General features: G+C 54.5%; 2 protein-coding genes across 2 annotated transcripts in view; one reads left to right on the top strand and one right to left on the bottom strand.

The window, feature by feature from the left end:
- The window catches only part of LOC119095058 (ER membrane protein complex subunit 1), a 36296-nt gene extending 31171 nt beyond the window's left edge, over positions 1-5125 (top strand). Inside the window, exon 13 of the mRNA XM_037217957.1 lies at positions 5118-5125. Within this exon, the coding sequence (XP_037073852.1) occupies positions 5118-5125 (8 nt within the window). The remainder of the gene's footprint in view (positions 1-5117) is intronic.
- An 87-nt stretch (positions 5126-5212) lies between these two features.
- Positions 5213-12660, bottom strand: LOC119095918 (ER membrane protein complex subunit 1). The gene is made up of 8 exons (XM_037218771.1): positions 12547-12660; positions 12044-12165; positions 11565-11739; positions 10565-10711; positions 9956-10268; positions 7506-7701; positions 6718-6834; positions 5213-5450 (listed from the first exon to the last, which is right to left on the bottom strand). Exons 1-8 carry the CDS (start codon positions 12651-12653, stop codon positions 5221-5223), a joined length of 1407 nt encoding a protein of 468 aa, XP_037074666.1. The 5' UTR covers positions 12654-12660; the 3' UTR covers positions 5213-5220.
- Positions 12661-14153: the final 1493 nt, after the last annotated feature.

The following is a 14153-nucleotide window of genomic DNA, read 5'->3' as shown; positions in this document are numbered from 1 at the left end:
AAAAAAAAAAAAACGGGAAAAGAAGACGCTTGCCTCTTCCAGCACAGGGCCGACAAGTTGTGGTGGAGGGGGTTGAGAAGACATTGCACATCGTACCAGACAGGAAGACGCTTGCCCCTCTAGCACAGGGACGGCAGGCTGTGTGATAACCGTCACGATCCCGCTCGCTGAAGCGTAGGTCACTGGCGCCGGGGCCTTGTCAGTCAGCGTCGACGCCACCCAGCGGGCCGACGCTGAGCGGCAGCCGCAGCCGGCTCCAACGGGCGGAACCCGTTCAGAGGTCTGCGCGGAGACCGCCGGTCGGTCCGGGCAGAGTCCGCCGGTCGGTCCGGGCAGATGTCATCCCTTGCCACAGACAGCTCTCAGTTGTGTCGGTCGATGCCTCGGTTTCCTGTCTTCGATATGACGGGACCTCTTGTGTGTCCCTGAACGTCTATTCACGGACACACAAGGAAAACACCACAGGAAGAGAGATGTTCACAAAGACAGACGATATCGGAGAAGAATGCGAGCTCATTGCAAAGAAGGCAGGGACACATGTCCCAGGCATTGGGAAACATCCGGTTACAATCCGTGGTGCAATGTCTCCCGTTTCCGTCACTCGTGAACACATCATTCCTGTCTGCGGTTTGCAAAATTCCGTTCCTCTCCGAACACAACCTACTCAAGTCCTCTACCTCGGGTCATTTCCCATTCGCCTCTGCAGTGGGACATCCCAATTCTCCACGTAAAGGCGTTCTAGTGAAGCACCTCCGACCACTGCGCTGGCGCGTGTTCCGCTCTTGTCTGGGCCACGAGGAGGCGGGTGGCGACCGGTAGGTGGCAAAAGTGGGCAGCCTGCCGCTGCTGTCGTGAACGTCAGCAATTAGTCATTAGTCATTCACCAAAGTGGGCGGTCGTCACTGGCGGTATGTTCCCGCTCCTGCCCGGCTCCAGCAGCGGAACTATGAGCACCTCGCTCTTCTCTCTGAAGTGTTCAAATGGCACCAACAAGGCCTCTGCCTCTGCCGCCGCTGGTGCGAGTCGCCACAGTGTACCACAGGTCGGGTCCTCTTGCCGCACCGCGCGGTGAGCCCATGGCAGGCAGCTGCGTCACTCGCGACAGGGTGGTTGCTTACTTGAGAGCCACTCGGTCCGTCTCCCTGGAGCATCTGAGACGCCTCCACAACGAGCGAGGGCCGACGCACAAACACCCGCGGACGGCACGCTCGTTCCCGCCAACACTCAGAAAAACATATCCAAAGAGGGCCCGTTTTGTCACAATCGGCTGAATAGAGGGTGCACCGCGACCATTGGTTGACAGCACAGAGTGTGGTACTGCAGGGTACGGTAAAGGAGTAATGCGTTCGAGCTGAGCCTAAAACATTCGACACTCATGTGCGGAGTTTGGTCTCTGCTGCACATGCCCCCTGCAAACGCGTGCCTGGCCTCCATTATAGTCGTTGAGGTGAGGCTTTGACTCATTATAATGCACTTCCGCTGTTGGTAGTGTCATGGTGGTGGAAATTCACTGGACTCCCCGCCAGTACGTACAGTGTCAACACTGGTCTGTCCACCGTGGGGACGGAGGGAGGTGTTAAGGAAGCTGTGGTATGATGGTTAAAGGGGTTGGACTCGCTCAGAGTTATGCAACTCCAGTAACCTCTCAAACGAGTTGTACATCACAATCCAAAAGGCAGCTTAATGCCCCAAGAGACGAAGAACATCTACTATTGTCACTTCTGCACGTTTTGCCCGCGCACAATGCCTGAAGACAGACTGCAAGCATGTTGACGTACAACACTGGCACGCGACAACACGGTCATACACTTTTCAACACTTTTCACACGGTCGGTCATTTCTGCAAAACCTATAACGTAAAATACGAGCGCTCAGCGAAACGACACTGTTTGAATTACGATAGTACGCAGAACCTTTCAAATATGCGGCTCAGAACTGATACATCTAGTACATTCAATTCCTTGAATGCTCTCAAAAAGAACTAAAAAGAATGCTCTCAAAACGCACTCAGAGAAAATGCTCCACATTTGAATATATCGAAGTCAACATCGGATTCGATGAAATATAAGCTCGCTTATATCTATCGGCACACTTTGAAGAGAACGTTCTTTTTCTATTTGTCGGTGGCGTCTACTGCCGCGGTCAGTTTGCGCCCACTCAAGTGCCATACATCTCTCACGTGTTCGGTGCGTACGGGTGTTGCCTGCGGGGTGCGATGCTTCACCAATGAGTTAGGCACTAAGAGCTCGCGTCGTACACTGATTAAACGGGTGAGAAAATAATTTGAAGTCGATATGTTTCATGACATTTAAAAAGAACCCTTGGCGTCATAGGTCGGATTTTGCCAGTCAGGGAGCACAGATGCGGTCCCCGCAAAGGATAGGGGCCAGAGAAGCGTCTGCGCTCAGTTTCCATAAGGCGACACTGAACGAGCACGTGGGCAACCGACAGTTCGCGATCGCAGCGAGGACACGTGGGTGGATGACCTCCAGACAGAAGATAACTGTGGGTTCCGTATGTATGGCCTCTGCGGAGGCGACAGATGCTGACCTCCCTGTTCCTGCTGTTCCGGTGGGAAGATACCCAGTCACCCACTGTATCTGTTACTGACCTGAGTTTAATTCCTTCATATCCATACTTTTCATTTTCATTCCATGTTTTTGAATTTTCAGTTTCATTCCACTGTTAGAGGGAATGTTCCATTTTTGAAGATATTGAAGCAAACATGAAATATGATGGGACAAGCCCACGTACAGCTATCGAAATATATTTATATGAAAAAGGCTGCTCTAGACAATATAATTTCTCAACTGCGTAAATATGCTCCTCCATACGTAATTGTTTGATTGCGTCATCGTACCTTGCACACCATTGATTGGGAGCCAGCTGATGGTCTTGGTATCTGGAAATCATGCTCACGGACGCCGAACATAACGGACTCTGCTAAATATTTTTCTTGGGCTTCATCGCCGTATGGCCAATGGAATGACGGTATTAGAGCGACGTCACTGTCGCGTCATGGATGCCTTGGTGGCTTTGAAATAGCCACACTGAAATGGTCTTCACACCTTCGCGGGCGTGTAGCTCAGACACTAGAGGGTTTTGGTCTAAAAAAGGGCAGGGCTGTAAGCTGCACCGAATAATCTTCAAGAACTGACTTTTGCAACTCAAAATCCCAGACAAATGTGGAGCACACCCTTTCAGTGGAACAGACTGATCTAGACAACGCAATTTCGTTCCTTAGTAAATATGCTCTTCATTACGTCATTGCTTGATTGCGTCATGAAACGTTTGTATGACGCTGAGGTGCTGCAGAACGAGCCGTGCGAAATTGCCACTCTAGCGCTCACCTGTAGTACACGACTCACCGAGAGATGGCAGTGGCGGTACCGGAAACGTTCACTGGACCAAATATCATTATGCGCTTATTTTGACCCTTTCTCGTGGTGTTCTTGCACATTCATCCGTGATTTTTATATGTTTACTCACATTCACATACTCGGTTATGGCGCTTTTAGGAAGCTATTCGATCACAAACCGTGTTCCCGTGCCAACTACCAGCCATATCCAACTTCTTGATATCATGTAGCACAAGACGTAACGCGGCTGGATCGGGTACAGCATAGTCCTTGTTGAGTGCAAGCCAACTGACGTCATCTCTGTTTGGAAATCGCACTCGCGGAGGGCCAAGTCTGAACAGTCGGACGGACAATGTTCTTCTTAGCTTTGGGCTCTGCGAGACCAATAGCGTGGCAGGATTCAAATGACGCTTATATGAGGTCATGTATGCATGAATGGCCCCAGAACGGTCTGCCCAAAGTCAGCACGTCTTCGCGGGCGTGTAGCTCAGAAGCCACAGGGCTTTAGGTCTTCAGAAAGGCAAGGCAGTGAACTGCAACGCATGATCTTCAAAATGGCCATTTCACTTCCAAACCCCATACAAATGTGGAACACTCTCTTTAAGTCCCGCCATCGGCTTTATCTCGCGCCGGCTTTTTTTGCTTGTGTCCACACCCCCTCGTTCAATATTCACACATTGTAAAGCTTCATATACTGCGACCGAAGCAGAAACCGTCTCCTATGTGAAGACTCCCAGTCCATGGACTTCAGCGTGATTGTCACAACCACGACACCTGCCAACGACGGCAGGATTACACGGGAGCCCGCGGCCACGCAGCTCACTACAGCACCAGCTTCCACGCATTCAAAAGAAACCGCTGCGCGAGGGGAGAGCAGCTGGGTTTCAGAACGTTGAACAAGTCCCTGGCCGATGCACCACCGAAACAATACAGCGGCCTCGCGGCGAGAGCGCCGCACCGGACGCACACATCAAATGGCAACGCGACCAGCAGCCGCATACCGGGCCCGAGACCCCTCGTCTTCAGTCGCCCCGCAGTGCACCTGATGTTTCTGTCGAACATCTACCCCAAACTGGAAGGCCTCGTAAAGACAGCGTGCCATCTTTTCAGTCGCTGCCTTCTACGGTGAATCCCGAACTTGCCCCGGGAACTTGAGCTGCTGTAAGCCGGAGGGCTGCACGTCCCTCAGCTGCTTATCTGAGCTGCTGTAAGCCGGAATGTTTCAAGTCCCTCAGCTGCTTGTCTGAGCTGCTGTAAGCCGGAGGGTTTCACGCCCCTCAGCTCCTTATCTTCCCCCGATCGCCCGGCGCCCCAGCCAGCATTAAAGCCGGCATCATCTGGCAACGCTGTGCGCGCCGGACCGAGCCGAGTCGCCGCCCACGAGCGTCACGTGGCCAGCACTCTCCTGCCGCCGCCGGGTTACGTAACCAAGCCTTGCGTAGCTCCCTCGAGCACCACTGACGATCATTTTGTGTAAAATGCTTCGTCTCCCAAACCGGCAATCAGCGAAATCAATGTCCCCGACCCCTTCCAACCCGCGACCCCCCCCCCCCCCCCGTGGTGGTAAATCCCGGCAACACCCCTACCGTTGGGTCGTGCGCCTACCCGCTATGCTACTACCACGTCTGGTGACCCCTGGCGACCCGCCGACCACTTAAGACCGCACAGATCACAAGTCAGGCTAATTTAAGTCCAGTCACATCAAGTCGTCAAGTTACGCCAAGTCATGACGCTACCTGATCACGCATAGCCCGTCAGGTCTGTGAGCGCCGCCGGCGTTCCCCTGTCGCCGCGGAATCACGCCACCCCCATGCCCTGACGCCGGCGGGCTATGCGATCCCTCTCGCCTCTCCCCGACAGGTCACGTGACCAGCTCCGCTGCACTCACGTGACCACGTGACCGCCGCTCCGTCCTCACCTTGCCACAGGCCGTGACGACCACCAGCATCTTGTGCAGGTTGAACTTGTCGCGCGTCAGATGTGTGACGTCAGAGCCCTGGATCACCTCGCCCGACACCACGGACGCCGCCAGCGACGCCAGCTGACTCCACTGTGATGTCATACGGCGCACGAACGCCGACACGGGACCGGCTGCCGACGCGAGGCCAGGGTGTTAGAAGTTCAGTGTCTTCGGTGGAAAATAATGCACTTTAGGGACGATTTCGGACTACGATCTCGAACTCGATTTAGGGTTGTGGACTCTTTTCGTAGGTTTGGTCTCATATTCACAAAAATGTATGCACGCCTTTTTAAGCTGGATGCGGTCTCTCGGGCTTTGGCAAGGACATTTCGGCCTCCACGGCCGCCTTTGCTCGCGCGATTCTGTCACGCTGTGCAACGTAGCACGGGTCGGTAGCGGACGTGGCGCCTTGCGATGAGCGCTCAAACTTCGCCTACTGTGATAGGTTTGCTACGGGACCAAGAGCACACCGGTGCCGGCAGACGGGAGCGGGCGCCTATCCCACGCAGCAACACATAACTCGCCGCGCTCTGATGCCAGCCTTTGCCACCGGCTCCACCGAGCCCACCATGGCGGCGCCTGAGTGGGCAGTGACGACGCCCACCGAGCCTCCTAGCCACAGCGTCCCAGGGCGACACAGCGCGGCGGGATGGACCAGCCACCGCCGCCGCCGGCCCACGGCCGCGGGCCTGCCGCGTGGCGTCACCGCACCAAGCCGGCTCTCCGGCCAACGACCAGGGTGTCGGTCATCATCACGGTGGATCACAGCCAGTCATCATCACCGTGGATGATAACCAGTCATCATCACGGTGGATCATCACCAGTCATCATCACGGTGCTGAGACCACGCACACCAGCCGTCTGTGACGTCACCGACCCAGACAGTGACGTCACCACAGCGCGGAACACCCCCATGCCACATCCACTCGGCCGGCAGAGCGGCGGCGGGGGCCGTCTCATGCGGGTGCGCCATCTCGTGCCTCGGGCATCGTCATCACCACTGTCACAGCCGCATCTCGCAGGTTCGATGCTGCATTTCGGCGCGCGGCGACGCGAGAAGTGCAGTTTTGTAAACTAAGTAAAGGGGGGAGGGGCTAAGTGGGGAAGAATGGCTAAACATGCCCTCAAAATACACGAAAAACACGGCCTTTTACCCCGATTTGATCTAGTTTCTTTTTTAGCCGCAAGGAGTGGAAAGAAGCCTTCGCTCTTGGCGACGGGCCAAGAATTCCGACAAAATTCGAAACCTTTTAGTCCCTGGAGACGCAGTGATTCGTTACCACGGGGACTTCGATCAAACGTGGGGCCAGTGAGGCAGAGTCGGACATAAGCCCAGCAATTTCTCAAACCTCGCACCTAGTGACTGGCTCACGTCGGTCCACCATCCGGGAGCCTCACCGGCAGGGTCGCCGAACTCCTCCTCGATGCTGACGTCGCCGGCCGACATGGGCAGGTCCACCACCTCTACGGCCACGACCGAGGCCAGCGCTTCCTCCCGCGTCCACAGCACGTCACCTGGCCACCGCCGCGAGGGGGGAGGGGGTCAACGCACGGGACACGACGCCAGCGCTTCCTCCCGCGTGAACAACACGTCACCTGGCCACCACCGCGAGGGGGGGGGGGGGTCAGCGCACAGGACATGGGGCTGACTGTTCTGAGCAGAGAACGGTAACAAGGTCGACGCACGGGTCACGGGCAACAGCAGGGGACGGTATATGCGAGCTTACCACAACCCCACTCATATCGGGTTTATCATACGATAGCGGAGCGTTCAAAATACCGGTCGTGGGTCGGGTGCTTTTCAATGCTGTAGCGGGGACTGTGCAAGAGACCATCTGTTCACGGCACGAAACAATCGCCGTCAATGCGCCTGACGAACACGCCCACCATAGACCCGTGCCGACGTTCCCAGACAACTCACAGTCACGCGAATAACGACCGTGATGACGACAGAAGTGACAACGACGGCGATGATGCTGGTGACAATGATGGACAAGATTGAGCTGCTAATAACCGCTTGTAACCTGAGCCCAAACGCAACAGAGGAAAATCCTGAGCGGCGTTCGCAAAGTCGCGCCAGTTTATCTACCACCGCACCGCAAATTGAGACATGCAAAGCCAAAGCAAAACGCCCCTCACCGCCTCCACCGAGCACGAGACATCACTCGCATCTTCCCCTTCCCCACCTCCGACAGTTGTCATGGTGACGGCATCGTCGTCGCCGACGAGCAGGGCGCGCGCCGCCAGCTGGCCGCCGTCGCGGCGCGGCGCCACCGTCACGTGGCAGGCGGAGACGGTGCCGTGGCGCGCAGTCAGTGACACGGCGCCCGCCGGTGCTGCCACCTGTCCGCCGCCCGGCGCACTGACCGAGAACTCCACCGCCTGCCGGGCCAGCCGGATTAGACGCGGAAGCATGTCGTTGCCTGCTGTTTTACGAGCGCGGCGGTTGTTGAGGTCGTCTCGATTGACATGGAGGGAGGAGAATGGTACAAAACACCTCAGCAAACAGCCGGCAGGATATGGAAGCTGTGATCAAGAATATAATTTATATATAGACAAAGATACAAAGATTATTCATATTTAGACAAGGATACATAGTAGCGGGACATTTCAGTCGTGCCTCCGCTACACCATCGGGCAAGCAGGATGGGTACCCTGTGGAAAAAATTACCAATGCAGGGTGTGTATGCGTGCGCAATGGGAACCAGGCTCAAGAGTCGACAACACCTTGCTGGCGCTAGGGCAACACCAGGCTGATGCTAGAGCAACCCCGGGCTGACGCTAGAGCAACACCGGGCTGACGCTAGAACAACACCGGGCTGACGCTAGAGCAACACCGGGCTGACGCTAGAACAACACCGGGCTGACGCTAAAGCAACGCCGGGCTGACGCTAGAGCAACACCGGGCTGACGCTAAAGCAACCCCGGGCTGACGCTAGAGCAACACCGGGCTGACGCTAGAGCAACACCGGGCTGACGCTAAAGCAACACCGGGCTGACGCTAGAACAACACCGGGCTGACGCTAGAGCAACACCAGGCTGACGCTAAAGCAACGCCGGGCTGACGCTAGGGCAACACCGGGCTGACGCTAGAGCAACACCGGGCTGGCGCTAAAGCAACGCCGGGCTGACGCTAGAGCAACCCCGGGCTGACGCTAGAGCAACACCGGGCTGGCGCTAAAGCAACGCCGGGCTGACGCTAAAGCAACGCCGGGCTGACGCTAGAGCAACACCGGGCTGACGCTAGAGCAACACCGGGCTGACGCTAGAGCAACGCCGGGCTGACGCTAAAGCAACACCGGGCTGGCGCCAGAGCAACACCGGGCTGACGCTAGAACAACGCCGGGCTGACGCTAGAGCAACCCCAGGCTGACGCTAGAGCAACACCGGGCTGACGCTAGAGCAACACCGGGCTGACGCTAGAGCAACACCGGGCTGACGCTAGAACAACACCGGGCTGACGCTAAAGCAACGCCGGGCTGACGCTAGAGCAACCCCGGGCTGACGCTAGAGCAACACCGGGCTGACGCTAGAGCAACACCAGGCTGACGCTAGAGCAACCCCGGGCTGACGCTAGAGCAACACCGGGCTGACGCTAGAGCAACACCGGGCTGACGCTAGAGCAACACCGGGCTGACGCTAGAACAACACCGGGCTGACGCTAAAGCAACGCCGGGCTGACGCTAGAGCAACCCCGGGCTGACGCTAGAGCAACACCGGGCTGACGCTAGAGCAACGCCGGGCTGACGCTAAAGCAACACCGGGCTGGCGCCAGAGCAACACCGGGCTGACGCTAGAACAACGCCGGGCTGACGCTAGAGCAACCCCGGGCTGACGCTAGAGCAACACCGGGCTGACGCTAGAGCAACACCGGGCTGACGCTAGAGCAACACCGGGCTGACGCTAGAACAACACCGGGCTGACGCTAAAGCAACGCCGGGCTGACGCTAGAGCAACCCCGGGCTGACGCTAGAGCAACACCAGGCTGACGCTAAAGCAACGCCGGGCTGGCGCTAAAGCAACACCGGGCTGGCGCTAGAGCAACACCCGGCTGGCGCTAAAGCAACGCCGGGCTGACGCTAGAGCAGCCCCGGGCTGACGCCAGAGCGACACCGGGCTGGCGCTAGAGCAACGCCGGGCTGACGCTAGAGCAACACCGGGCTGACGCTAGAGCAGCCCCGGGCTGACGCTAGAGCAACACGGTGCTGGCGCTAGAGCAGCGCCGGGCTGACGCTAAAGCAACACCGGGCTGGCGCCAGAGCAACACGGTGCTGGCGCTAAAGCAACACGGGCTGACGCTAAAGCAACACCGGGCTGGCGCCAGAGCAACACCGGGCTGACGCTAGAGCAACGCCGGACTGACGCTAGAGCAACACCGTGCTGGCGCTAGAGCAACACGGGCTGACGCTAGAGCAACACCGGGCTGGCGCTAGAGCAGTCAGTTAGCCCGATGGTAACGGGCGGATTGTGCGCGGCTCAGGTTGGACCAGAGGCCGGAGGAGTGGCGCTAACCTAGAACGCGGAGTGAAGGAAAGAGCATGTGAATGATACAACAGCTCACATCGAAAGAAAATTCGTATGAAGTGTAACAGCATGAATTTGTCAACAGTGCACTCTAAAAAACCATAATGCTCACCGGTACTTTTCCAGTCTTCGAGTACTTCCCGACATACAGAACTTGCTCGCCGCCAGCTTGCGCAAGGCACGCCATATCTCCCGCCATCTCCTGGACGACCTCGAAACTAGGAGTCACTCGGACCACCGTCAGGCGACCGGAGGCGGCGATGGCGAACAGATCGTTGCCCAGGTGTCGCACACGCGGCTCCTGGCTAGCGGAGAGCGCCGGCGGGAGGGGCTGCGTGGAGAACCGACCGGACGCCGCGGTGAATACGTGTAGCGCCCTGGCGGCGGCGTCCCAGCAGAGCAGCGCCCCGGCGCCCGACACGCACCTGGAAACGGCCCGTGCCACTGATGAGCGCACAGATTCCCTGCAGGTTATCAAATCTCCTCATCCTCAACAATCGTCTGGTTTGGCGGGTTCATTCCGTTTTATCTCTAACAGAAAAGCTAAGTTCCGATTGATTGGCGGATTTTCTGAACACTGACCGCCGCTGTGTCGAATGGTTCCCAAGCACCGGCCCCGAACACCACCAGCTCCACCACAGAACACGCCCACCGCCCCGTCCCTCGCCACGAGCCCCGCCCGATGTGGGACGGGCCGGGGCGGCGCGACCGGCGGCCTCACCTGGCGGCGCCGGCCCAGGGCGTGCTGAGCGGAGCCGTGGTGACCTGGCCCGAGCCGCGGGCGATGCGGTGCAGGTTGGCGCTGGGCCCCAGCTGCAGCGCCAGCAGCTGGTCCCGGCCCGATGTCAGCACGTGCAGACCCGCCGCGCTGTTGACGAGCCGGCTGGTGAACTGCACAGCGGGGCAGGGCCAGCAGAAACACACACATTGTGGCGACAAGTGAGCGAGCAGGACGACTAAAACTCGCGGAACACTGGCAATATGCGTTTAAAAAATGCACGCCAGGCCAATTATTGAACTTTGAGGCAAGGCTATTTTCTATAAGACTGCTACATAGTTTGGGGAAGCATCACAATTTCAGATACAGCAATATTAATATCATTTGAGATAATATTAATAAGACATTTATATGATAATTGATACAAGATATATATAGATATATATATATATATATATATATATATATATATATATATATATATATATATATATATATATATATGGATGGATATAGCTAATAATTATGATGTTCTGACATTCAAAAAAGAACAAACATACCACAAAGATTGCTACATAAGCTACATGCATACATACATAAAATACCAAAAAAGGTCAATGGGCAACCAAACCATTTGCTCTGACAACCCTGCATTCCATGATGGGGGAAGACCCAGTGGACCGCTGGCGACACCACGCGGATCTCCCGCGGACGCAGCTCCCACTGCATGTTGCAGACAGCCCACGAGCCCCATAACAATCCATCCACACTGCTGCATGACCAGGCACTGGCACCTGCACCTCCGCAGGCAGCCCTTCCACGGCCGCCGTCCGTCACTGCTCGACCTCGACCTTAATCACGGCTGGCCGCGAGCACCAACCAAACCCCGACACTTGATCCGCCCACACGCGCTGGGCGCTCGGACCAGCAGCGAGCCGGCTCGACCCCGCGAGGTAGCCCTCAGAGGGGGGCACCACGTGACCTTTGGTCCCGGGCTACGCACCCGCTGGCTGGGGCGATGTCGAGCGCTGCCTCAGAGATGAGTAGGCCGGTGGCGGCGCACCAAACGCGCAGCAGGTTGTGGCCCGAGTAGGTCACAAGGTCGCCATTAGATGGCAGCAGCAGGTGGATGTGGCCGCTCTCGCCCCGCTCTAGCACGCGCCGCCAGATCAGCTGACCTACCGAGGTGAAGTGAGAGGTCACACACTGGCAAACAAAGGCCAGCAGAGTAGATAGGTAGCTCCCCAGTATTTTCTGAAGCATGCAGGTGCAAAGAAAAGGGTGATGGATGTGAACAGCTCCACATGCATGGATGTCAGTAAATCGACCATCCATGTATTGACAGATATCCCTGCAAGCATTTCAACCAGCTAAACAGATTAAGCAATAGACTGCTATAGAGGTGCACAAAGGCATCTTGCATGCTGAAAAAGCAGCTTCTGTCAGGCCCTAATCCTGCCCTGCCACAGCCTATGGGCCCACCTGACTTGTGGTTGAGTGCAGCCAGTACATTGTCCTCTGTGGCCATCACAAGGCGCTTGTAGCCACCAGCGCCGCTCGCGTCGAACAGCACGTGGGCCGGCCGGCCGACCATCTGCTGCCGCCTGCAGTCAGCACAGGCAGGGATGATCAATGGGTATGGGTCAGCAGTCATCATCAGGGAAGGACTCTACTGCAAAGGGCTCTCAGCACCAGCTTTACACATGCTGGGTCAACAATGATTGTGCAAGGAGGGTTATGGTAGTTTGATACAAACTGGCAGAATGGAGTCTCTGCATGATGCAAATATGGTGTTGTTATAATGCAACACAGAGATGCTGTGCCACTGCTCAGACACAAATGCATCCATCTTCAGCATGCCACAGGACAGAATGAAGTAAGATGATGGCACAAGAAAAATGATGATGCATGGCAAAACTATGTTAGTCTTAAGCCACTGGATTTTTCACAGCCTAACAATTAAAAATGTAATTTCTGGGACTTACCAATCAAATTTCCCTGCTTGATCTTCATACAGAGCTAGAACTTTCAATATTAAGCAAGACAGCAATACTAGAATGGTAAATCTAGCCATGTTTTTTCTTAAAACCATGAAACAATCTGAAAAGGAAAAGGGTCATATTATGAAATATCACATGTTATGTTACTGTTCTGACATTTTTTTATATTTAGGTATTATAAAATGTCAGTAGATTGTGCATCAAGATCTAGTTTTATGAAATGAGAGTACCAAGGCCTGCAACATTATTTGTATCATGTGGTCCCCCGGAGTGAGCAACCTAGAGACCTGAAACCTAGGTGGCTTGCAATATTTATAGAGCCAAAGAGCAGAAATTAAACCATCTTGACTTTGAGGACAGTGAGCAACTAAGCAGCAGTTGCTTTTCTGTATACATACTGCAATGATGCATCAGACCAAGCATGTGTCATGCTCTGAAAATGGAGTACCAGAACATGATGAGTCTTGAGATTAGCATCATGATCAACCCTATAAATTTTTGAACCCAGAAATAAAGAAAATAATTGCTTTTAGCAGTGTAAATAACTGAACCTGCATTTTCTGCATGGGGGAGTTATTACTGACTGATTGGCCTTTGTCCAGCATGCAGCATACATAAGCTTAAACACAATATTCTATTTTGGCTTAGATATGAATCTTCACATCTGAGTTGGGAATACCATGTCTACACCAGTCCATCAACAATATCCAATGGTAATAAAAATAATTGATCTGGAATGTTTGTCTACACCTATTGATAGTACTTCACCCGATTGTATCTTGCCACCCACCAGACAATTCAACTGCATGGATACAATGCAAAAACAAGGATACGCACGACGCAATATTTAAAAAACACGCATATACGATATATGAGCCATACTAGCCAGCTATCCAGACATTATAAAAGCAATCCGGTGTCCCAAATAGTGCCTCTTCATTCCACTTTTAACAGGCTCCATGCGACCAAAAGTAAGGCACACATTGCCATAAATAACTCATACACTTTCTCCCTCATCCGAACAAATACAAAGCACCCAACTAGCAATAAAAAATGCAACACAAAACTACCACCACATAGCCCACCGCCTCCCCTCACGAAAGTCGCGCACGATAGTCACTTCGTCATGAGGCTCAAAGTATGAAGAATGAGTAGACAGGTCTACCGCTTCTGCGATACAAAATGCTACATGATCTAGCTTATTTATAATATTGTGTCAAAACTGAAATCAACAAAGTAGTATTTTTGTCTGATACTGAATAAACAAGCATGAAAATCTTGTGAAGACCCTCTGATATTACTGATTGTTGTATCGGTAGAAGACGAAAGAAAATTAGCCGGGTATGAGACCACGCATAATGACGCTTTTGTTACGAATACAACGCGAAGTTTTGTATGTGACCGTCACGAGTCACTAATTCCGCACGAGTCTTGTAAATACAGGGAGGTGCGGGAGGGTTGGCCGGTTCCCGCGCTTTCATTATATGCATGTTTAGAACACCTTATATCATTGTAAACTAAGGTTTTTCAATGGATGCATGCCTTCCAGTTATTGCGTCAAAGTACGGGGGAAATTTTCCATATTTCCGTCA

Source organism: Pollicipes pollicipes, unplaced genomic scaffold, assembly GCF_011947565.3.
Source record: "Pollicipes pollicipes isolate AB1234 unplaced genomic scaffold, Ppol_2.1 Scaffold_4219;HRSCAF=4965_pilon_pilon_pilon, whole genome shotgun sequence".
NCBI lineage: Eukaryota > Metazoa > Arthropoda > Thecostraca > Pollicipedomorpha > Pollicipedidae > Pollicipes > Pollicipes pollicipes.
This window is presented reverse-complemented; position numbering and strand designations above follow the sequence as displayed.